Source organism: Larus michahellis, chromosome 13 (genome assembly GCF_964199755.1).
Source record: "Larus michahellis chromosome 13, bLarMic1.1, whole genome shotgun sequence".
NCBI classification, from domain to species: domain Eukaryota; kingdom Metazoa; phylum Chordata; class Aves; order Charadriiformes; family Laridae; genus Larus; species Larus michahellis.
This window is the reverse complement of record NC_133908.1, coordinates 11510568-11534401: the sequence shown is the minus strand read 5'-3', so window position 1 is coordinate 11534401 and position 23834 is coordinate 11510568. Positions and strand designations below refer to the sequence as shown.

The window sequence follows — 23834 nt, the reverse complement described above, 5'->3', positions numbered from 1 at the left end:
GGTTTGTAGGGCTCCGAGTGCTGTGGCGGGGTCGGTGCCATCACGTCTTGGAGATACCCCAAGAGCCCCCCCCACCCCCCCCGCCTCCCTCACAGCCCCACGGCCTTCCGCTGTCCCCCTCACAGGAGCTTCCTGGGCTCCCCTGGGAGAATGAGGGGTGACAGAGCTGCGCTGTGCAGACGGTCCCTGCTGACCAGACTGCCACACCCGGCGATGCGCTGGCACAGGAGTTTTCCCTCGCAAATATTTTACAAGCTGCTAATGCGAAATTTGCTGCTGCGAAAAGCTAACGGTGGTTGAAAACCTGATGACTACTTAAGCTAGTTTTACATTTGAAGAGACTACCTTAGCATTTAAGGCCTTCAGATTGACAGATTTTTGCTAAAAGAGAGAGTCTTCCATTAAAATGTTTTCCCAGTTGTGTAAGAACATGGAAATTTTTAAGAGCAGGCATACATGAAGCGTAGGCAGTCATGAAATCTGCTTAAAATGTTCAGTACTGCTTATTCAATTTTATTCGAGTTTACTTATTCTATCATTAGACAAACTCAACAAGGATTAAAATAACTAGTAAAGGATTAGACAGATTTAGGCTAAGCTATTTAAAGACAATGCGATGTTAATTAAACTGATTTAAGTAATTCAGATTAATCAGTGATGCTTCAGACACTAAATGAAGAAAAAGACGATAGAAGTCTGGCCAGAGATAAGAAGAATTTAAACAGCAGCTAATATCTTCATTATTGGCGTCAACGCACCTCAAATAAAGGCACAATGAAGCACAGTCCACATGCTGTGTATCTAACGTTAAATGCATCTAAGCAGCAATCGAGGCAAGAAAGTGATGTTTTTGATGTCTTGCGTTGAAAAGATAGTTACCCGTCAGGCCTGCGAGCAGAGTTTATGATCATCCTCGACTGGGAGAGGTGAGTAATCCCACTGGTAGCAATGATGCTTCCTACTGGTATGAAATTAGCACATGCGGAATTACCTGCAGGATGCTGTTTCCCTAGGATTTTGCATGTGATTTAAGGATCCCACTGAATGCACTTTTTTTGACAGAGATGCTCTTTTTTATCATTGGTAGATACTATACTGAATGTAATTATATTTTATAATCTATGAAATGTAGTTAGCACTTGTTGGCATTTTACTGTATAACTTCTTAAAATAATGTTGCTTATTGTAACACTCAACCGTTACCCTTAGGGCATAATTTTTATTTATTTTCTAATGGAGAGGTATGGTGGCTGAAACACAAATTGTCAGGGTTTCATCTTGTGAATAAGGAATTGGTGTAAATGTTGTGATATGTATTGCAAATATGACAGGTGCTGCGTAAGTGAGAACTACAGCAAGAACTTGCTCTCAGGTGGAAATATTTAAGAAGCATTTTTTTTTGTATATTTGAAAGAAAATTAATTTTTGAATTCAAAGGTAACCAGTCCTAAAAATAAGGTTTTTTTTAAACTAGGTGAAGTGTTAATTTAGACTGAAGGTATTTACTATGAATATGTTCTTTTCTTTCTGAGCAAATACACCACCATGCTCGTTAATTGTTCATCCCTTCCCCCAGAAAAAAAATTCACATTTTCACATTAAAGCAGTGCTCTCAGGAGCTGCCCTCACGGCACTACGGGAGATAATATTTAGGTCACTGGGTTTTTAAAGCCGGTGGGAGCCGCGCTGCTGCCTCTGGAGCGCAGGAGCCGGCCACCGCTCTCCATGTGCCCGGTGTCCTGAGTCACGGTGACTGGCGGTTCCAAGCAGACGCGACCTCTTTTGGGCTACAGGCTTATTTGTGACACCAGTTTAACTTCCCCTCGGGACTGGCTTTTTGGCCATAACTCCCTTAGGAAAGCTAAGAGGGGGTGCCAAGCTCAGCGTGTTTTGTTAATTCATAGCATGATCCCGCCGTGCTGGTAGCAGGGGCCAGCTGTAGATGACGTTGTTTTCTTTGTTGCTCTAAGGAAGATAATTACTTAGCTTGCTTTGCCCTCTAGTGGCTTCCGAGTGCGAACTCGGTTGCTTTGTTTAATATGCATACATAAAATTAATATTAAAAATATCCAATCCCCAAAAGCTGAGCAAAACCACAGTAAAGATGTTTCTAGAGCTTTCCCAGGATATTAGGAACAGTGTTGCTCAGTTACTGCAAGAAGGAAATCATCATTAGTAATTTATGAAGATTTTTTTTCCTGTCACATCCTAGCATGTGAAAAGAACAGTGTGAATTGGGGTGGAAAAATCAGACCAGTGTCTGCTGAAGGGCTCTGGTGCTTTTCTGGAGAGTGTGATGTACCTGCCTCAATGGAGGAGCTCATCAATGTGATGCTCAGCTGGTGCCACCTTGACTCTGCTGGAGTTTACAGGGAAACACCCAGTGCATTTTGGCTGCTTTTCTGTGAAAGGCATATGTGTGCCTTGTTAGTGAAGACACAGACGTAAGAAATCATGGTGACAACGCAGAGCTGGGTTTCTTTTGCCTTTTCTGAAAGCGCCGTTCATGCAGAGAGCTGTCACGTAATGAGGGGAGTGTAGACTCAGACACTTTCTGGTATCTCCTCTGCAGTTGGGCCATGTCCGTGTCCTGTCCGCTCCCCAGCTGCTGAGGGACAGCCTGGGAGGGATGAGGCCATCCCTTCTTGGTGAGGCTGACAGCGGGTTTTTTTTTCTGTTGTTCTTAAGGAAAAGGAGAGTTTTCTGTTGTATTGCCATCCTGAACTGGCCGATTATGTTGCTGTAGGAATGCCTGAGGGACAAGCAGCGCCTTGTGGCTGCAGATAAGCTTTGGGCAGGAGGCCGTGCCCTGTGCCGATACGCTCTGGGGGCAGCTTAGCTGCCACGGCCCCTACCCTGGGCACGCAGAGGTTAGGTGGATCTTCAGAGGGCTAACACAGATAAGACGACGGACTAGTCACACGTTGTTGCTCAATATAATCGCTCTGCTTAACAAGGAGCACCAAGGAGGTCCTGTGTGGTTATTTCCTAACTTCCATGATGACATCTGCTGATGAAAAAGTGACATTCAGCATCCCTTAATCTGTGAGCCTGCTCGCTTTGTCCCTGCTTTGCTCTTCGCAGCCGGACTTTCCCCATTTCGCAGGACCTGTACGGGACCCGTTGTTGGCTTTTCAATGCCAGAGGCTGTTCCGGGCCATGGGTCTATGGTAGTGCCATGTTCAGCCACCCTTGTTATGGAATAGAAGGGCTTTGACACTCGAGTGTTATCTGTTCTCCAGGCAAGCTTTGCGGACGGAATTAATAGACTTAAATTAGCAACATGGAGATTTAAGCAAGACATTGCATAAAGCACTTTGATAATTTCGCAGAGCACAGCTCTGCAGCCCTGCTAGAACCAGGAGTCGTCCGGGCCCTGCCGTGAAGTGGCGGGGGCTGCGAGGCGGCGCAGGAGGGAGGCAGTACTGCCGGTGCACCGGAGGCCGGGCGGGGCGGGGTTCCGGCTCGCCGCCGCTCCCGGGCCACGGACGGACCGGCGGGGCCCGCTCCCCGTGGGGCCTCCTACCCACGTGGCGGGACCCTGCCGCGGAAGGGCGTTCCTTCCCGGGCCGCCAATCAGAGCGCCGGTTGCCCTTCGCACGGGCCAATCAGCGCCCAGGGAACTCACATTTAAATCCTGTTCGCGGGAGCTGCCACTGTCTCCGTGTGACAGGGAGAGGGCGGGTTGCGGCCCTGGGCGCCAATCAGCGGCGCGGAAGCGGTTACGGGCACGCCGTTAAGCCAATGGGGTTGCGGAGAGGAGCGCGGCGTCTCCCTGCGGAGCGGTTGGTTTCGGCGGGGGAGCTCCTTGGGGACCGTCGGGGCAACCCGGCCGCGGGGGGCTGCCGGGCGCCGGGCCGCGCCGCCGCGGTCATGGCTAAAGGTGCGCGGGCGCGGCGGCGGGGAGGAGCGGAGCCGGCGGCGTGGTGGGGCTGGGGGCGCGGTGGGCTGTCGCTGCAGGGCGGGGGCCGCGCGGCGCGGGGCATCTCGGCGGCGCGGATGCTCCTCCCGGGAGGCGCGGGGCGCCGGGGCCGGCGGGACTCCTCCCCCGCGTGGTGTGCGCAGCTCGCCGGGAAGGGGCTGGGCCGCCGCGGCTCGCCCTGCCGCATCCAGCCCTTTAAACATGGCGCAGGCCGCGGTGGCTGGGCGATGACCGCGGGCGGCCGCGCCGGACATGGCTCAGGCGCCCATCTTCCCTCCTTGCTCCTAGGAAAGAACATGCCCAAGGCCAGGGCGGGCGGCGCGGAGGAGGCGAGCCCCGAGAGCGCCGAGAGGAAAGGCTCCGGCCGCCCCCGGGCCGGTGGGGTAAGCAGCGCCCGGGCCTGGGCGGGCGGAGAAGAGCGGGTGGCTCCCGGGGGTCTGCCGCACCCACCGCTTCCCCCCGCTGTGCGAGCGGGGTGGCCTGCGGGCGGCCCCGGGCGGCTGCGGCTCCTCGGATCATTCGGAAATGGGTTAACTTTAACTGGACTCGAGCTCTTTCCGTGTTTCCCCGTCCCCTGCCGCAGCTGCCCCGCAAGAGCGGGGCGCTGCCGGGGCTGTCAGACAGCAGCCAGGCCCCAGGCTCGGCAGTCCCTCCCTGCCATCTTCCCCGTCCTGTGACAGGCAGTTGGCCGGAGGTTGATCGTCACTTTGCATTTGACCCCCCCCTCCCCTGGAAATAATTGTGGCTGTTGCATCAAATCCTAGAGCTCCTCAGCTGCCCTTCATGTTCTGCGCTCTGCTGAGAAAATCCCTGCTCTCGGGGGTCTCAAGCCTGGCACAGACAAAGACGTGGCAGCCGCGTCTCAGTAGCGCCAGGAGCGCAGCAGGCAGGGAGCTGGGAATCAGGGGAGGAAAAATAGTCGGTCGTTTCCTGTTAATGGTGTGTTGAAATTCAGAATGCTCTGCTGGCACGGCAGGTGGACTGCTGCAGTTCACTGCTTTCTCCGGAAATGCCCATATTTAAACTCTTTGCTAAATCTTGAGAACTTTGCAGTGCACCGTTCACTGCTTGCAATTATTAAAATGAAATGTTTTCATAGTATTTAATCCTTAAAAGTCCTAGTTTTTTAATTAACAGGCCTTGTCTTTCATAGGCCTTTTAGAAATACTGGGGGTCAGGGAGTGTCTGACTTGCTTTTTCTCAGGCTGTTCTACTGTACTATTAATCAGTAGTAAAGCTTATTTGTGGACTAAGATTTGAGCCTTTAACTGGTCTTATTTTGTGTGTGAATTATGTATGCATTAAGTTTGTTACTCATTATTATGTTAATTATTAAAATTACCCTATGTATTCTATTGCGTGCTTTGTTTACTTTTTTTTAGTGTTTGTGTTACTACTATACTGGAGTATTTGTTTAGTCAGCTATATTTGAGCTATTTTTTTAACTAATGGGAACCTTTGTGCTTTCCTAAAAAAAATGGATGCATTTTTTTTGTTGCTTTAACTGGCTTGCTATGTCTGAAAATTGGTTCTAGTTGAGTCAAACTATAGCCAAGACAAACTCATTCTGGCCAAGTTGCATCTTCTTGTCCAGGCACTGAGATTTCACAGCTGAAATTTGTGTGCCCTACGTACAAGTCAAACTTGGCGAGGTGGTAGGACACAGTAAAAGCAAAGGTGTCACGACTTCACTAAGCTTTGCTAAATTTGATACTGCTCACCGTTGGCTCAAGCCAGTGTACAAACCCTGGTCTCTGTGGTGTTTGACTGTGCCAGAGGGTTTTACCATTTTTCTGGCTGGGTATGAGTGTTTTGTGTATACCCTTTAATGTTTCTTTTGCCATGAACAACTTTTACACTTTGTTTTGTGAAATATAATGGATAAAAAGATAGCGTTGTTTATCTCCCAGACTTCACTGAGAGGTGTCACTCAAGGTAGACTGTGCAAAACTGATTCTTGTCTTCTGTGTTGCTCAGTAGAGCATATAATTGACTGTGTGTGGGTACGCTCATACCTCTCTGGTTATGAGAGGTATGCTCTAGGCTTGGGCAACTTTTGCTGTGCTATTCATATTTTTTTTTGGCGTGCACTCTTTGAGGCTGCCTTCCTCCTGAGGAGCTTGGGGTTGTTTTTTTGGTTTGGCTTTTGTTGGTTTTGGGTTGGTTGGTTTTTTTTTTGGTTTTTTTTTTTTTTTAGCACCAGAGTTCATACTGTGAAGCACAGGGTGGAGGCTGGAGTTCGTTATGACTACCCCATCCTGCCACATCTCATGTGAAAGTCCTCTTGGACTGAGAGTTTGCATTAGTACAGCTCTCTGAGTGCTTACCACCATTATGTTTTCACTTAGTAGAAATAGCAACAGCAGCAAGGGTGATGCATTAAAGCTGCGTAATTTGCATTAGCACAGTCAGCTGTCAGCCCTGGTCTTTGCAGCGTGTTGCGGATACCAACTTGATGTACCTGGCATCTCTGTGATGTACTGATTTTTGTGTGGGTCTGTTTTAGGAGAATGTGTTTATTGGTCAATCCAAAATCTACAGCTACCTGAATCCTAACAAAACTCCTGGTGCTCGCCCCCCGCTTCAAGAAGAAAACTCTGTCATGTATCACGAGGTGAAATGTCAGGGCAAAACACTAAATGAAACCTACAGGAAAGGAGATGGTAAGATTGATCTTTGGATTGCTTGCCTCATTAAATGTGCTCCCCCCACCCTCAATTTGAAAACTTTAATACGCAGTCAAGGGGACCAGTCACCTCCCCTGGCCCAGTTGCTTTCCCACTCTTACAACTCTATTGGCAAACTGGGACTCTACAAAGATGAAGGTGTCCTTATCCTTTTCAAAACTTAGGTCACAGGTTTACCAGGCTATTTTTCCTCTGTTTTTTTGTCTGGCTATGTTTGTATTGTCTCTCTGGATATAGAAAGCTAATGCTTGCATTGTCAATATGCCCTAATATCCTTGCAATTCTATTACTACCGTCCTTTTTCAGGTCAGTGTTTGCTGTTTATCTAATTTATTTGGTTTTGGTTGGTTTTATTACCTAAAACTGGTTCATTCTATAATTTAACTACTTTATACTGATTTATATAAAGGCAATTCAAAGTCGAATCAGGTATGAGGGAGAGGTACTGGTAGAAGAAGAAGAAACAATTCTTAAAATTTCAGGATAAAACAAAGGCCGTGAAAATGAGGAGCACAGATTATGGATGCTGAGTGCCAGGCTTCATAGGTGCTTGCCTGTAGTGAGTAGAAATGGGAATGTTCTGTGATTTTATGGAGGGGGGGAAAAAAAGCTGGTTTGTGTTTAAAGGTACATTTAATAACCTTGGTAATTTGTCAAAACACTTTGATGTAAACACTTCTAGAAAGAAGGTATTTTAAGTCCCACTCAACACAGGGAGTGTCAGGTTTTCTGGAAACTTAGGGCCTTTAGCTCCTAATTTAGCTCTCCAATTTTGCCAAAGTGAAGATGGCTTTAGCTTGTCCCGCTGCGGTGGCCTTGCAGCTGTGCTTCATTTCTCCAGTGATATTGAAGCATCTGTTTTAGCAGACAGGACTGTTAAACCTGGTGATTTGCTTTAAATAAAAACTTTATTCAGCTTTAAGCCGTGCTCACCTACCTCTAAATCAGTTGGCTGAGAAGGAGGATGTGGTCGTATCAAGGTAGGATTGCGTGCAACCAAGAAAATGTTGGTTGTGTGTGGGGTAGACTTCTTGTAAGTCCCAACCCTTTAGCTCCAGTGGATTTTGTCTGAGTGGTGTTGGCCACTTGGTACTAGTGTCTGCAGCTGCTGATCACAGCAGTGCGGGATCCGGAGAGGCTTCCTCTCCCTCTTCAGTGCAGGATGTTCATTAGCTTATGGCAACTTGGTAATTTAGTATGCCAGATGCAAACCGTGTAGTTGTTTCAGACATTGCATTGAAGATGCTGCGTGTTCAAGTGTCCTGGTTTCAGCTGGGATAGAGTTAATTTTTTTCTACTAGGTGTTGTGTTTTGGGTTTGGTGTGAGAGCGATGCTGATGATGCTTATTGTTTTAGTTGTTGCCAGGTGATATTTTACATTAGTTGGGGACTTTTTCAGCTTCCCATAGAAGCTGAGAGGGAGCATAGACAAGACAAGCTGGCCAACAGAATATTCCATACCATAGACTTTATGCTCAGTATATAAATAGGGCTTGCCCCAGGGGGGGCAGGGATCTGCAATTATTGTTCGGGACAGGCTGGGCAACCAGTCACCAGGTGATGAGAGCGACTTGTGTTGTATCACTTTATTTTGTATATTTTTTTACCATTATTGTTATTTTCCTTTTCCATTATTGTTCTATTAAACTGTCTTTATCTCAACCCACAAGTTTGTTTTTTTTTTTCCTTTCCCTTCCTTTTCTCCCTCTTCTCCCTTCCCTTGTGGGAAAAGTGAGCGGTTGTGTGATTGTAGTCACTGGCTGGGGTTAAACCATGACATCACATTTGGAAAAAGAGTCGCCAACCTAACATGACAAAGTACTTGGGCTCTGTTTTACCCTTTCCCTGCTCACCCCTCCCTCTGTACTATGTGTACTGTAGCAATGACTAGTCAAAAGATGAGTAACAGCCTGTCTCTGGGTTCTAGCAGAAAGAGATTGTATCATTCCCTTCCTCTTTCTCCTGTTTGACAGAACTAGAAACTTGGACTAGAAACCATTGGAATTCATTTAAAGCCCTCTGGTATAGATGATCCTAAGTTCATCTAGGCTAATAAAGCCTTACTTTATTTTCCTGTCACCAGAAAAAAAGAATGGTGGCAATATAATTGAAGGTGCTATGAAACCAGAAGACCAGAAAGATAAAGAAAGTGGGTGCAATGCTTCGGTGCCCTCCTCTGATCAAAAACAAGAAACTGCAGAAACCCAAAAGACACCCCTGCCTTCAGACTGTGCTGATGAGGCAAATGCAAAGCCAGCTCAGAAAAAGACGGTTAAAGTGAAACGTGGACCAAGGAGAAAGTAAGTGACTTCTGGAATTGTAAAAGCTTGTCTTCTGTGTGTCCTTTTACACCAGAAGGCTTTGATCTGCATTTTTCCTTCAGGAACTACAGATCTGTAATTAATTGTTACTCTTGTTTTGTTGCCTTTTTTTTAAAGCAAACGGTTATGTTGGGGGATACAAATTTTGAAGGAGGCTTCTTTGTTTTCTCAAGAATAATATGTTTGAAAATACAAAATAGCACTCAAAGTATTTACCTACCTTGCAGAAGACTGTTGTTTTTCTTGAAAGCAAGGCTAGTGTCTTTTATCTCAAGTGAGATACTTGCTGATCACCAACAGAAAAAGAAATTAATGAGCCATTAAGACCTACTTTTCTGTGGACAAACGGGAATGTATCTTGTCAGAAACAGAATATTAGATTAATTACAGTTGGAGGCTTTCTGGCTGAGCTGATGATCTTTCTCATGATATCAGAGTAATGTGACCTAACACTAATGAATTCCTTGCCAAGCAGTTTTCATGACCTATATTTTAGAGTGCCTTCTGGCAAGGCACACAGGGGGCTTCGGATTTGCAATGTGACCTTCAGTTGGCTTCCAATGGCATCTCGTTCTTGTTGTTAAAGGCTTAGTACTGGAGGAATGGAAATATAGTGGCAAAGAAAAGGGGATCTAGCTTTTGGCTTGATGTGGAGAGTACTGATAAGAAACACTGATTCATATGGATCACCTTTTAACATACCAAGCTGAAAATAAAGATTTCTTACAGATACCTGTGTCCTAGCGGTGTAACTTCAGAAATGGTCTGAAATATGCATGTTCTCTGTTTTTCTTATCCCTTAGAACACAAGGAAGGACACCAAATCGAAAAGTGACAGATTATTACCCAGTTAGAAGAAGTTCCAGGAAGAGCAAATCTGAATTGGAGGTAGTGCTTCTTGTTAAAATTAAATTACTTATAACATTGCTGGTTAATCGAGCATTTGAGGAAGTGCATAACTATATGTAAATGGTTTCCGTTGGACAAATACATGCACTGGAACTATTGTTAAGAACGCTCTTAAAATTTGGGAATGCTGATCCAGTTATTCTAGAAGAGAATCTAGCTGCTTATATATTTTAAGGGATGGAAATCTGTCTCTTCACCATTCAGTTTTGCTAGAAATACGGGATGGTTTGGAAAAATAAGTGCCACAGGCTAATAATTTCCTTTTAACTATAGAATAAGCTACAAAAAGCTATCAACAACACTGTGGCTTTATTTGTTCTTGTTTCTTCTGCAGACTGAGGAGAGGAGGAAAATAGATGAGCTAATTACAAGCGGGAAGGAAGAAGGAATGAAGGTAATGGCGATGTCAACCTGAGTAGCCGTGTACTGTTTATACAGTATCTTGCTGTTAATCTGTTTAAGCACAAAGTAGCAGAACTCGGTCTCGGAACTGCTGCAGTGCCTCGGTAGTAAGATGAAAGTGCAGCAAAACTGGAGCATGCTGTCTTTCCTTTTGGATGGGCAATATTTGGCTCTGAAGAATATGGATGTGCAGCCTCAGTCATAAATATTAAAGGAGCTTTATAGTCTTCACTGAAAATGCACTCGTTCCCTTTGGTATCTCATTTTTCGGGTTAGCTTCCAGAAATGGGGTTAGATACAGCATCTTAACTGTGATGTGTTTTAAAGGTAACACCATATATACTCTCTGCGTGGTAACAAATTGTCTCTTAGCCTGTTCTACAGCCAATTGCTGTGGGTCTTCATTATGGCACTTGGGATAATGGGTTGTGCTGGTTTTCCTCCCATTGCTAGCAAATACTGGTTATTGTGACCAAGTGCTTACCATTTGGGTTACTCTGATCACGCTTTTTAGAATTTAAAGCAGAAATGGCTCTGGAAGTGCAGAAGAGCTGTGATTCTTGAAAAGCAGCAGCCTGCAGCTCACACTGTCACATCTACGACAGTGATAGGAGAACTTCCTTGGAGTTGTCCAATTTACAGGGGGAGGCAGGAATAATAAAATATTCTGGTGGGTGATAAATGTAATTTCTGTGATAATCTGTGCATGCTAATGGTGATGATGGTGAGGTTGAAATGGAAAAGCTTACTGCCTCAGCTAATTGGTAGTTTAAAAGCAGAAATAGATAACTATTCTCTGTGTATGGTTTATTTAAAGTAATTCTTCGTTCTTTGATTAGAAGCCTTTGTATCAAAACACCTGGTAACTCAGGGTGTGTCTCGAGCTCATCCTATAGTTCTTCCACAATGCTGTGCATTGTGCTTCTACAGCTGTCTGCAATACAGATAAATACCCTGCTGCAGCATTTTTTAATGACAAATCACTCATTTCCTAATAAACAGTGTATTTCCAGTCACGTAAATACTTCCTAATTTCCCAGCTGATTTTTCTTTTCAACTCAACAGATTGATTACATCGATGGCAAAGGGAGAGGAGTAATCGCTACTAAACATTTTAATCGAGGAGATTTTGTAGTTGAATATCATGGGGATCTCATAGAGATCACTGATGCTAAAAAGCGAGAAGCTCTGTATGCTCAAGATCCATCCACAGGCTGCTATATGTACTATTTTCAGTACCTCAGCAAAACGTACTGGTAAGCTGTTCTTCCCTTGAGCGTCATAGTTGAGTGATAGAGACTTTGAATGCTGCTAAGTCTTGTCTTGTTTTCATGCAAAAAAAAAATTAACGGAAACCATGAATTAGGAAATCTTTTTGGGGTACTCTTTCATGGTCCCAGAGCCTCCTCTACCTCTGGGCGAAAAGGTAGGTGATTCAAAGCACTGTTCTCTGAAGTACAGCACAAGCGATATGGAGAGTTATATCTGCTTGGATGAGACTTCTAGTTCTGCTGTGAACTTCTGCCTAAATTCATTCTTGTAAAATTAACTCCTTTTCCTGAGTTGCAAGGATTTTGTTTGAAAAGCGGCACGGACAAACTCACTGGAGAAGAAGCATTTCCTTCAACTGTCTTTGACCGGGTCCTCCTTTCTCTAGTACGTGACACCCACCCCGTGTGCATGCCTTATCCCTGTATTTGTCATGTAATTTGCCCCAAACTCCAGTTCTCTCAAAGCAACTATTCAGACTGCATTCTTTCTTCCTTGGCTGATGTTACTGGATACTGGAGTGTGGGTCACTTAACCTGTACATTAATTACCTTGAAGCACCCTATATTCTAAGTGTCTGACTTCCAGTTTAGATGCCATAATACTTTTTTGTGCAATGAGAGGCATTGGAGCTTTAGTATCCAGGTCTCTGGAAGTTGGGCATGTAGTATTTGGGCATTCTCAGTCTTTCATGTGAGTAGAGACCCTTGCTGGCTTACTCAGTGGATACTGCTTAGCTTGGACACAGCCTTCTTGAGGGTGTTTTAAGATGTCAAGCCTTGCTGATGATGGTCTACATCTGGATTCTGGTATTCCTCATTAACAGTTGAGAGCTGCTTGGAAACAGTTCACGTTTTTGTGCTAACTTAATCTCCCAGAGTTGCTTTAGTTTACCTACATTGCCATATTATGTGCTTGCTGTTCAATCATATGAATATTCTGTAATATTCTGTTTTTCCTTCATTTTTCAAGCCTTTTGTGGATTCCTGGTTCTTTATCTGATTTGTGCTTTGGTTTTTATCCACAAATGTGACTACATGATATGCAGCAATCCTGCATTCTGTTCTTCTTCCAGTGTTGATGCTACAAAAGAAACCAATCGTCTGGGAAGACTGATTAATCACAGCAAATGTGGCAATTGTCAAACAAAGCTTCATGACATTGACGGTGTGCCTCATCTCATACTGATAGCTTCCAGAGACATTAAAGCAGGTGAAGAACTGTTGTACGACTATGGAGACAGAAGCAAAGCTTCCATTGAAGCTCATCCATGGCTGAAACACTAATTCATCTTCTTTGTTTGGGGTTGTTTCTTTTTGTTTTTTGGACTGAGTGCTCTACAAGGAGTCAGTGGATGTTTGGGGTTTTTTTTCTCCCTGTCGTCACTTCCCTCAGCTTTCTTAGTGGACTGCTTATGGTGTTCTGAGCTCCTTAAAAACTACCTTTTTGCTTTGCGGTATTTAAATGCCTATTGCAGTTTTCCAGGCAGGCTTGAATAATTGATCTTAGATTGCCAAAACTTTCATATCATGAAAGGAAACCCTCCCTAAAATTTGAATACTTTTGCATAGTGACCAGTGCCACTTGAGCACGCAGTCAAAGACTCGCACAGAAACTTAATCACTTGGGTTGTGCTTCTGCTTTTGCAGTGAAATCTCATGCTCCACTTTGTGGGGTGATGAACTTGGCATTAGCTTTATGACAGCAAATGTACTTCTGTACTCTGACTCGTACATCCAATGGCTTGACTGCTTGTCAGACTGCTTTTTACAGCCCAGTGCTGACAGGCTTCTCTGAGACGGATGCAACTGTTTCTATCATTCTCAAATAATTTGTGGTAGGGATCCAGTTTTTCCAGTGTCGTGTCTCATGTTGGCAATGAACTTTAAATGCACTGGCGCTGAGGGAAATGGATGGTCAAATTGGCTGCTTTCTTCAGAGAAATGACTCCAAGGCAAATGAGGATGGATTTTGACAGACTGGGTTGATACTGATTAGAAACGTGAAGATAGAACCTCACAGTGAGAATCAATGTTTGACATTACTTATTTTCTAAAATTTAAAATGGTACCTTTTTATAGTTGATGGCTGATTCTTGGAGGTGTCTCCCAGAGGATTTTAAAGACGTAAAAGAAAAAGCTGTCTCCAAAAAATTTTTTATTACCTTCCTATGCTAATTAGCCACATCAGAAGCTATTTATTTACTGTGAATGCTTGAAGTAGAGCATAGCGGTTCCAAAAATAGGAGTCATCTTCATATGCAGCTTCAAACTGTAATGATGGAGTTCATGCAGTGAAGAAAGTAGATTCCTTATTGCCTGGTCCTGTAGGTCTGTCCAGCTTGGTCTGGTCCCACTGTCTTAAATGGGAGTTGAGTGCTTAGCATCTTGCGGATGTTTGTAACGTTACTGCTGGAGAACCAAATTTGTGATATAGGCGGGCAATACAATGCAGGTCCTTTATGTTAAAGATTAATTCTTACCAGTTGGAATTTTTGCCAAGGCAGGCTTGGCACGTGTGTAGATGAAAATGGCTGTGAGCCATCAGCCACGCTTGCTGCTGGAAGATGTCAGCAAGGGATCTGTGGCTCTGTTAATGTCTTCTGTTCCTCATGTCTTGAAGGCTGCTGCTGTTCCAGCTAACGCCTTCTAGGACAATCTTAAATGCTTGCCTATGTGATAGGTCAAATAGCAGCAACATCCTGGTTGTATGCTCCAGCAGCAAGAGAGGTGGCTTAGTGATGTATTTTTTAAATTAAAAACTTGAAGACAATGTCTCTGTAAAATAAAGAATATATTTATTATTGATGAAGTGGCTGCTATAGTACCTGTCTCTATTGCGGATCATTAACATTTTGAAAGAAAGCTGTGAAAATCGTTAGCCATTAAATGCTTTATATTATTTACCACTTAACACAAGGCAAGCTCATCAGAGACAGCCTGTGTATTTTCGCCATTTCTGAAGAGTAACTGGAGACCTGTTGTCTTACACGTACTGAGTTACAGGTAAGGTTTGTTGGCTGACTTATTTGAGTTGGCACTGATTTTTCTCTGGTCTTGGTAACAGACTACAGCCGTGTACAGTATCCTGTTTTACTAGAGCACTTCCCTGAAGTCAAAATTGAAATAAAATGCTTCTTTTTGTATGTTTTTTTTTAATTTAAATATTTGCTTGTTCTCTATCAGGTCAAATAGCTTAAAACCTCTGTTCTTCAGCATCACTTTTGTAAACAAGAAAGGGGGAAGATCACTCCCTATTTTACATTTTAAAAAAAATTGTCGTCTATGAAACCCTTAACTGGTAACTGAGTAGCACTGCATCGGAAGATGGTAATAAAGCTGATGTTGCACTGAGTATGTATCCTTTACTTTTCTAGGAACTGATATATATATATATATATATATATATGTCAAAATGCTTTTCACAGAAATATGCCACTTGAATTGTTATCCCTGTGTCTTATAGGAAGGTTTCATCTAACAAGCTGTAAAGCACTGAGCAGGGAAAGATGCCCTTGGGTTGGGAGCTAAACAGCTTTTGTCAGGCTCGTGTGGCTTTGCAGAGGTAACGGGGTTGCTCTAACAGGACTGTAGCCTTTTCCGGAGCAGCCATAGCTGAAGAATCTGCTCCCCTTTTGAGAGAGGAGCTGTGTGCAGCTCACTTGGCACAGAATGGATGCAAGTGTGACGGGTCCAGAGGAAGACCAGCCCAAAAAGGTTGAGGTGTTCTCCTGTCTGCTTTAACTGGTGAACTCCCACCTTTTTATTTATTTATTATTAAAGAACATCTTACATGGTAAACTGGAAAGAATAATTGCGGCTTTCGTTATTGTCTCCTTCAACTAACTGCAAAGATTGGCCTCGGGCTATGGCAGTCTTCTGTGTCTGTGTGGCAGGTTGTTACTTTTGCACAGCTCTGTTTAATCTGTGCAGTTTATTACTTGAAGTTGTTTCATTAAGACTTATTAGAGTGCTTAGTGTGTTTTGGGGCATAATTCCTCATCCCCTCCATTTTTAAAGGAGATGAGAAAATATATCCCTGGATAAACATCTCCTCAGCTCAGAGGTGTATCCTGGCTGTTGCTGATGATCAAATTGATTGATTGTTTTTTCTCTAAACACAAAGCCTCTGCTAAGGAAATGCAGTAACTTCCTTCCCTGCTATCATGCTCTAGAAAGTATGTCGCAGGGACATGGTTAAGGCTTTTTAATATTTTGAAGATGGCAAAATCACTTTAGCAGTTCTGTGCCCTGGCTGAACCAGCTTGCTTAAGACAGACATCTTTGATGTTGCATCGTTAACGTACAGTTACTCACAAATTCTCTCTGACAGGAGACTGCGGTTCTACCTTCTGCGAAGCTGCATTCGCATCAAGCATCTGAGCAGATGTTTGAAGTGTCCTATATTTTTCATGCTGCTAGTGTATGAGAAGGGAATCAAAAGATTTCGGAGCCTGCTTTCGCTTCTGAAGACAGTAAGATCATAGTTTGATACCTGTCATTGCTCCTTTTATGTCTGCTCAGACTTTTGTGCTCTAAAAATTCTACTTTTCTAAATGTGAATCCTAATTGGTATATTTCAAGCTGCTTTTCTACTCCTCTGTTTGCTCTATATGCTTCCACTAGTGATAAATCTCATTACTGAGGCTAATACCCAGCTTGTGGCAGATGATTGAAAGAACAGAGCTTATGAAAAATACAACTGTCTACCACAGGAGACCTTTAACTGTCAGAAATGAAATGTTTGGTGCATCTGTTCCAGTTTGAGCATGTCTGCACCTCTGAAAAGATCAGTCCTTCATGTGGGTGGAGTGCGATGCAGCAGCTTTTCTTCCCTTGCTGTGCTTTTCTCCACCATCATTCATCTCTACCTGAAACAGCCGCTCCTGTGTGTGCAGGGGCTCTGCTGTCACAGCCCAACTGCACCTTCCTTTGGTGGGGTGTGACAAGCTACTGCCCGTGTATCGCCCAGGTAATGTGATAAAAGACAGAACAAAAGGCAGCGCTGGGTTTTCTTCAAGCAGTTCGCCATTAGTGTAAGATAGTTACTTTCTGCGTAAAAGCAGTGGGGACTGTGATCTGAATGGGTTCTTCCTTCCCAGCGCTTCCCTGTGAATGGCATGTAGCTCTTGAAAATATCTTCATCTTGCAAAATCATTTGGGATATGCATTTTGATAGGTGCACAGAATAAATAAGTGGTAGTACAGATCATCACAAGCTCTTTTAATAAGAATAAAAATCACCTTTGTATAAACACTTATTCTCTACACGTTGGTAATGTCTGGCCGGAATCTAAGAAATACAAAAAGTGTCTGTCTTAAACAGTTTCTAAAAAAGCAAACTAAAATCTACTCTGAAAGAATATGATACAACACATTTTTATGAGATTGCGTATTCCCTACAGTAGGAGTGATGCTTTTTCTTCCCATCATTGACTCCTCTAACACCTTGGAGGCTCATCAGTGCCATTTCTGAACAGCAGTGGTTAAGTTCTTGAGGATGCTCCTTTTCCGTGTTTAAAAGAGAATCTAAAAAAAAAAATAAAGACAACAAAAGGGAAACAATAATGTACAACTGGAAAAGAAGGAACATGCAGTGAGATGGCCATGTTGATGTGTTCTGCTATTTCGGGGAATTTCAGGGCCACAGCCTGAGCTTGTGGGTACCGCATACAGCTGCTGCACACAATGTAAACAGACCTCTGGGGACAGCTGGTGTGTTCCCACAGCAGTGTCTTAACATGCTAGCAGGGGAGGCAAGTAGCACATGGTTTTGTTCTGAAATGCTTATTTTTCCTAGAAAAAAAGTGACACCCTGCTTGCCTGAGTGGAGGTTGCCTTCCTGTGGAGGGCTTTTTCCACAGGAATGGATTTCTCTATCAGGTTTTAATTTTACAGGGAAAGGAGGAGAAAACAAGATCCAGCCAACTAGGCCAAAGTTCAGAATTCATCCCTGGATTCACTGAGTCTGGAGCATGCCGTGTTCTCCCACATTCTGCCAAAAAAGATGCAGACAAACTTACAGCCGTTTGATGATTGTCTTCTCTTCGCTGTCCTTGCTAGTGCCGGGGCTGCTGCCACTGGCCTCTTTTTCCAGTTCTTCAGTTTGGTCCCTTTTCTGTGAGATGATCCCACTGGGAAAAAAAAGGGTTTGTTTATTTTTCGTGGGTTTGTGCACAGCGTGTCATTGCTGTCTATGTTCTGCCCTTCCCTGGGCAGCCTAGGATGTGGGTGAATGGGTGTTCACAGGACAGAGATGGCAGCATGGCTTATTTCTCGTGATTAATTGCTCTTACTTTCCTTAAATACTACAATGTAATATTGCTTAGGCTGTACTCAATTGAGAACACAAAAGAAGTAAGAGCTGACTTCTCCACAGAAGAAGAATGGCAAATCATAACAGGAGTGAAAGGGAAGTGTAATTACACGTTGGATTTATACAAGAGTCCAAAGACAACAGCAGGACGCAGACGCAGATGGTGAATTTCTACATGGGTGGATCCGTGGTACCTTCAGCGCAGCCACGAAGGCTCAGACCACGCAGCTGGGAATAGATGCGAGATTCCCAGCTTCCCTGCAAGGCAGGTGCCTGTTTCTCTTTCCATCCTACAGAGGAGAAAAGAAAGGCTTTGCCCAAGTTGTAGATTTTGTCATCCTACTCTAATGCTGCTACGCTCTGCGAGGTTGTAACTGCCTATTTTAGGCAAAGGCTTCAGTTTTACCAAAGGATGTTTCCCCTGCTTGGAATAGGGCTAGATTTTACCCGCTTGCATACTGCACTGTGTTTTCACAGCATGCCAATTTACTGTCCTGAGCTGACCTCATTTATCTGGAGAGCTGAGTGGATCAAAGCTCGTGACTGCAGTAGCTGAAGGCTGAAAGTAACTAAGCAACACTGCTAACGAGCAACATTCGTCTGGACCTTGGAAATAAAAATACAGGAGAGTATCTGGAAATTGGTGTGACATCAGGAATGGGATAATTCTGAGGTAGATTCTCCTCTTAGAGAGAGGAGAAACGGAACTATGAGCTGTTTGGTGACACTGCAGATCTCTAATATTTGCATGATAGCTTTTACTCAGAAATCATGATTAAAAACGTAAACCCCAAACATCGTTAGTCGTTTTAAGCCATTCTCTGTGAGGATGTTGGTTGCCTTGTGCTATATAGAACTTATATCCAATATACACAAGACATTTTAGAATATATATTTATCCTCTTCCCCCGCACAACTAGTCTTTATGGCCTATAATTATAATTGGGATTTTTATGTGAATGTTTCAAGGGAAGATGGTTTTTGGCTTAAGCTGTAATGCTGTACAAGGAAATAATCACACAGAATTACTTGACCTGAGAAGCAGCCTTGCCACGCTCCCTAGGTGCACGGCACTGTGGCTTAAATCACTCAAAAACTTAAAACATTCACACTGTTAATTTTTAACTTGGCCTGTAATAAGCTGTGTAACACAGCTGGGAAATCAAAGCAAGACGCCGTTCCAATGGCTGCACAGCGAAGGCAGGCAGCTGAGCTGGGGAAGCGGTGCCTCACGGTGCGGTGAGAAACACTGTCGAGCAGGCTGTAAACTGACTTCTTGGATTTAACTTTAACTTCTTGGCTTAACCTGCCTGCTACAGACAAGGCAAAGGGTGGCCTTACTCTAAGAGGTTGTTGTCGAGATATCTCAACTGAAATCTAGTGTGCTCAGACATTTTGTGTCTAGATTAAGAAGTCATTTCTTGCCCCAAAGAGTTTATAATGCAACCTGGTGATGAGGGGCAGAGGCTGGGGGAGAGCAGCCTTACCAGCGAAGGGATTTGTAGCACCGAGAGCAAGACCCTTCCTGCATCCCGCCCTTTGGCTCACACTGATTCTCCCAGGCTGGTCCCTTCTACAAAGACCAAAATTGTTCTCTAAAATCACTTGTTTCGCATAGGTAAGTGCCTTACACAACCCTCTGTTGGTAGTCTTAAAAAAAAGACCCCACAGCTTATCTGGAATGATGATGAAAGGGCCTGATATTCTGCTTTCTAGATCAATGCTAAACCCCCTGTGGGAGCAAAGGAGCAGTAGATAAGCTCACATCCCCCACAGCAAGCCAGAGGAGGAAGGACATTTTGACTGAGATGGAAACCCCCGTGCTCTTTAGTATGTAGCGTGGCTTTAGACAAGAACAGTACATGTGCGACTGCTGTGACTGCACAGATTAACTCATCTGCATGGGAACCCAGCTGGTACATGGAATGGGAGTAACAGCATGGAGGCTTAGAGCGGTAATTATGGGAACAGGCTGCGAACTGCGCAGAATAAGAGGGAGTTTAGTTTTAAAATGACGTTGCATAGAGACTTCATCATTCCCCCATTTTTCTTTGCTTGTTTGTAGGCTCTTGGGAGCACACATCTCTCTCGTCTGTCTGGACAGTGCCTAACCCAATCCAGGTGCTCAAACCTGCAATACTCCGGTCTGGTAAGCTCCCCAGGCAAGAAGTAATTGTTATTAATTCTTTGCTGACTTTATGATATACCTCTTATAGCACTGTAGCTCCTCTTGCACCACAAGAAGTTGAGCTTTCAGCTGGTTACGCTCTTGCAATACATCTCGCAGCTCCTGTAATGTGAACCGGGGGCGATTTGGATCTGTGAGGTCTATTACCATCTTATCTGGTCCAAGGCTGAGCTGTAAAATAAATGGTATAGTGGTCATGATCTTGTAACCTGTCAAAAACAGGGCATTCCTAGAGCAAAAACTCTGAATTTTATCAATATGTGGGAATTCTTAGAACCAGTATGAGTTCATTGCAATCCTGATTTTTTTTTCCAAGTAGTTCATTATAGTTTTTCATACTATTTTTGTATTCCCTTGCTGTCTGCATTTCACAGACAAGTATAGAGCCCAACCGTGACAGGCTCTGACCGCAGCTAAAAGCGACGTCTCTGTCCCAAAGAGTTTGCAATACAAACTGCTGCTTTTATCTGCTTTTCTGATGATGAGAGAGGCTGAGCAATTTACCGTCGCACCAAAACTCTGTGGCAGAGTGAGGTGAGAACTGAATCCTCCTTTCCTAATTTAAGACCTTTGTGGTAATGGCTTTTTTGGTCACAGACATCCGTTTCCCTTGCACAGGGTAACAAAGCTTTAGCGTTTGCATGAGTGGCAAATAGTCTTCGTGGGGCCGGTGCTGTGCAGGAGCGGTACAAGGGTGGGTTTGTACCGCGAAGCTTGGCCCGTGTGTGTCTGAAGCCCTCTGCCAGCACTGCACCTTGCTGAGCCACAAGCGTGGTTAGTCGCCGCAGCGGAACAGGAGCGAGGGAGCCACAGGGATGGAGATCTCCGCTCTGGAAAGGGCTTCACGGCCTTCTACAAAGATGAGAAACAAGCTTTCTGAGGCTCGTTCTGCTGCCACGAGAGAGACCAGCGGCTGTGCCAAAAGCATCCTCCGACTCGGCTGGCGTCAGGGCAGGCTTCACGACCCGCGTGTGGCCAAGCGGACAGGCCAAGCGTCGGGGAAGGGGCCTCTGGAGCCTGCGCTCCCCCGGCAGCCGCCCCCCTTTGCCCCGGCACCCACCTGCTGGGCGCCGCCCGGGCCCCCCGCCGCCCGCAGCGCCTCCAGCTCCCGCCGTAGGCTGTCCCGCTCCGCCCGCAGCTGCTCCTCGGCCAGGCTGCTCTCGCTCACCAGCGCCTCCAGCATCTCCAGCACCCTCACGATGCGGAACTGCAGCCGGGCCAGCGCGGCCGGCACCCGCGGGCCGGCGCCGAGCTGCAGCAGGTCCCGGCCCACCAGGGAGGAGATGTCGTAGACATCCCCGGCCGTCAGCTGGAAGGGGCTCTTCTCCAGAGCCCTCTCCGGGCCGCCATCCCCCTCATCCTCCTCTTCCTCCTCCAGCTCCTCCTCCTCCCGGCCCTGCTGCATGCCCGCCGCGGCCCGCCGTTAACTTCCTTCCCGCGGCCCGGGCCGGGCGGCGCTGCCGGCGGGGCCCGCGGGCGGAGCGAGCCCTCCCGCCCCCGGCCGTTTCCATGGAGGAGGCCGGGGCCCGGCGGCGCTTCCCGCCCTGCCCCTTCCCCTGAGGAGACACCCCCCGCCGCCGGTAAGGGGACGGCGGGGAAGGGCCGGGGATGGCTGCCGGCGCCGCGCAGAGCCCGGGCTGGGTACCGGCACCGGGCTGGGCCGGGCCGGGCCGGGCCGGGCGCGGGGGGGGGAGGCGAACGCATCGGCCGTTTCTCAGCGCCACATTCGCCACACGCCGCGGCGAGGCGGCTCCGGGGAGCGGGGCGGGGGGCCCGCGTGTGTCGGTGGCGTGTGTGTGTCGGGGAGGGGGTTAAAGGGGATAAAATAAACACCGGCGGGAACGGCCCCTTCTCCCCGTCCCGCCGGGGCCTGGCGAATCGGCCTCTGCCGACGGGAAGAGCCGCCATCCCGCCGCGCCGGGAGAGGTGAGGGCAGCGGGGCGGCGGAGGGTCCCGGAGGCCGCGGGGCCCCTCAGGCACGGAACGGGACGGCACGGGGCCGCGGGAGAAGGACCGGGCCGCGGGGCCCCTCAGGCCGGCGAGAGGGAAGGGGCCGCCGGGCTGCCTTCAGCCGGGGGCGGATCCGGGCTCCCAGACATGGCTCTGCCCTGGGAGGTGAACTCAAACAGCCACATTGACGGTTTTCTGAAGTTTGTCGGATTTTGGGGTGAAAAATACTGTACGGCAAAGGTGAAAGTGCTTCTTGCACTACCTGCCCCTCTTCCTAAAATACCTGTGTGTCTGTGACGTGTGGTTTTTTCCCGGTAGACAATGAATGACTGGGCCCCCATAGCGAAGGAGTACGACCCCCTCAAAGCTGGGAGCATCGATGGCACAGATGAGGAGCCCCATGACCGTGCCATATGGAGGGCTATGCTGGCACGCTACGTACCCAACAAGGGAGTCACAGGAGATCCTCACCTTACCCTGTTCGTGGCAAGGCTCAATCTTCAGACAACAGAAGAGAAGTTAAAGGAGGTCTTTTCCCGGTATGGAGACATCAGAAAGATCCGTCTGGTTCGAGACCTGGTCACGGGATTTTCCAAAGGTTACGCATTTATTGAGTACAAAGAGGAGCGTGCTCTCTTGAAGGCCCACAGAGATGCCAACAGGCTGGTTATTGATCAGCATGAGATCTTTGTAGATTTTGAACTGGAAAGAACTCTCAAAGGATGGATTCCTCGGAGGCTTGGAGGTGGTTTTGGAGGCAAAAAAGAATCCGGGCAGCTACGGTTTGGAGGACGGGACAGACCTTTTCGAAAGCCCATCAATTTGCCAAACATGAAAAATGATTTCTATGGAGAAGGCTCAGCAGAGAAAAGAAACTGGTCTCGTGACGGAACAAGGGACTGGAGAACAAGGGACCGAGACCATGAAAGGAGCAGAGACAAGCGATGGCCAGAAAGGGAGCGGTCGTGGGCTTGGGGTGAAAGTGAGAGAGAGAGGGACTCGAAAGAGGAGAGGAGCAGAGGGAGGGAGAGGAAGGACAGAGACAGGAAGGACAGGGATAGAGACCGGAGCAGGGAGAGAGATACCAAGAAACAGAGAGACGATGACAAGCATCGGTAGGTGAGGATGCCGTCTCTGGGGTGTGGTGTCTGCTCGGACATCCACAATGTTTCCGTTGCAGACGTTGCCTTCAGCTCGGGGCTGTGAGCAGCATTCCCTGGACAGGGAGCTGTGCGTGCTCTTGCTGCCTTGTGCCTGGGACTCGCCTGCTAGAAGCTCTCTGTAGTTCGGTTGCTAATGCAGTTAAGGTACGTGTTGAATTGTTCGTCAGAGAAAATAAACTTTTGTATTAATATTTTTGAGCTGGTGAATGCTGTAAAAAATGTACCACACGTACAGGCATCCCACTGAAACACACTGAGTACACGCCTCGTTAGATACCCATCCGGCTTCCTGAATTCGGGTTCATGAGAGGGCTCCGTATTTAATCATTTATGTGCCGGACGTCCACGCTCATTTAGTGAGATGGATGCCCTTCATGAAACAGCCACTTGTTGAAGAAATAGTAATGGAATAGCAACAAACCAGGCTTCTGAAAAATGTGCCCCCAGACAGAAGCTGGTGGGAAGTGACTTTATTTTCTTGAAGACACTGGAATAGGTGAGATCTTTAGTAATACTGTGGCCTTAGCTGGTTCTGCGAGGTGAGAGAGAAGCATGTAAGAAGAAATCCTAAACCTTGCCCAGTTTGGGGCTTTATTTCCATGAAGAGTTGTATGAGCCTTTTTCAGGGGAAAGAAGGCAGACGCGCATGCTGCCTGCCCAAGAAGAGATGGTAGTAACTTTCCACAAAAAAAAGGACACCAGTCTTGC

General features: G+C 46.3%; 3 protein-coding genes and 1 long non-coding RNA gene across 9 annotated transcripts; 3 read left to right on the top strand and 1 right to left on the bottom strand.

The window, feature by feature from the left end:
• Positions 1–895: 895 nt before the first annotated feature.
• On the top strand, positions 896–14321 carry KMT5A (lysine methyltransferase 5A). Of its 3 annotated transcripts, none has more exons than XM_074606998.1 (8): positions 896–926; positions 4211–4305; positions 6429–6585; positions 8693–8909; positions 9734–9818; positions 10174–10233; positions 11307–11497; positions 12586–14321. In XM_074606998.1, the coding sequence occupies exons 2-8, from the start codon at positions 4219–4221 to the stop codon at positions 12794–12796; spliced, it is 1008 nt and encodes a 335-aa protein (XP_074463099.1). In that variant the 5' UTR covers positions 896–926; positions 4211–4218; the 3' UTR covers positions 12797–14321. The 3 variants fall into 3 exon arrangements, with proteins under 3 accessions (XP_074463099.1, XP_074463098.1, XP_074463100.1); XM_074606997.1 differs by lacking the exon at positions 896–926 and adding an exon at positions 3663–3883; XM_074606999.1 differs by lacking the exons at positions 896–926; positions 4211–4305 and having other exon boundaries at positions 6448–6585; positions 8583–8909.
• A 2391-nt stretch (positions 14322–16712) lies between these two features.
• On the bottom strand, positions 16713–21418 carry RILPL2 (Rab interacting lysosomal protein like 2). 3 transcript variants are annotated; one of them, XR_012589827.1, is made up of 5 exons: positions 21074–21418; positions 20033–20184; positions 18020–18115; positions 17533–17643; positions 16713–17038 (listed from the first exon to the last, which is right to left on the bottom strand). XR_012589827.1 is itself a non-coding variant. In XM_074607002.1 (4 exons), the coding sequence occupies exons 1-4, from the start codon at positions 21416–21418 to the stop codon at positions 16996–16998; spliced, it is 651 nt and encodes a 216-aa protein (XP_074463103.1). In that variant the 3' UTR covers positions 16713–16995. The 3 variants fall into 3 exon arrangements, 2 of the variants coding, with proteins under 2 accessions (XP_074463103.1, XP_074463104.1); XM_074607002.1 differs by lacking the exon at positions 18020–18115; XM_074607003.1 differs by lacking the exons at positions 16713–17038; positions 17533–17643; positions 18020–18115; positions 20033–20184 and adding an exon at positions 20500–20865.
• On the top strand, positions 19675–20523 carry LOC141750954 (uncharacterized). The gene is made up of 3 exons (XR_012589828.1): positions 19675–19780; positions 19891–19974; positions 20388–20523. It is a non-coding gene; the product is annotated as an uncharacterized LOC141750954 (long non-coding RNA).
• A 43-nt stretch (positions 21419–21461) lies between the features above and the next one.
• Positions 21462–23317, top strand: SNRNP35 (small nuclear ribonucleoprotein U11/U12 subunit 35). 2 transcript variants are annotated; one of them, XM_074607000.1, is made up of 2 exons: positions 21462–21593; positions 22282–23317. In XM_074607000.1, the coding sequence occupies exon 2, from the start codon at positions 22285–22287 to the stop codon at positions 23080–23082; it is 798 nt and encodes a 265-aa protein (XP_074463101.1). In that variant the 5' UTR covers positions 21462–21593; positions 22282–22284; the 3' UTR covers positions 23083–23317. The 2 variants fall into 2 exon arrangements, with proteins under 2 accessions (XP_074463101.1, XP_074463102.1); XM_074607001.1 differs by lacking the exon at positions 21462–21593 and adding an exon at positions 21874–21939.
• The last annotated feature ends 517 nt before the right edge of the window (positions 23318–23834 follow it).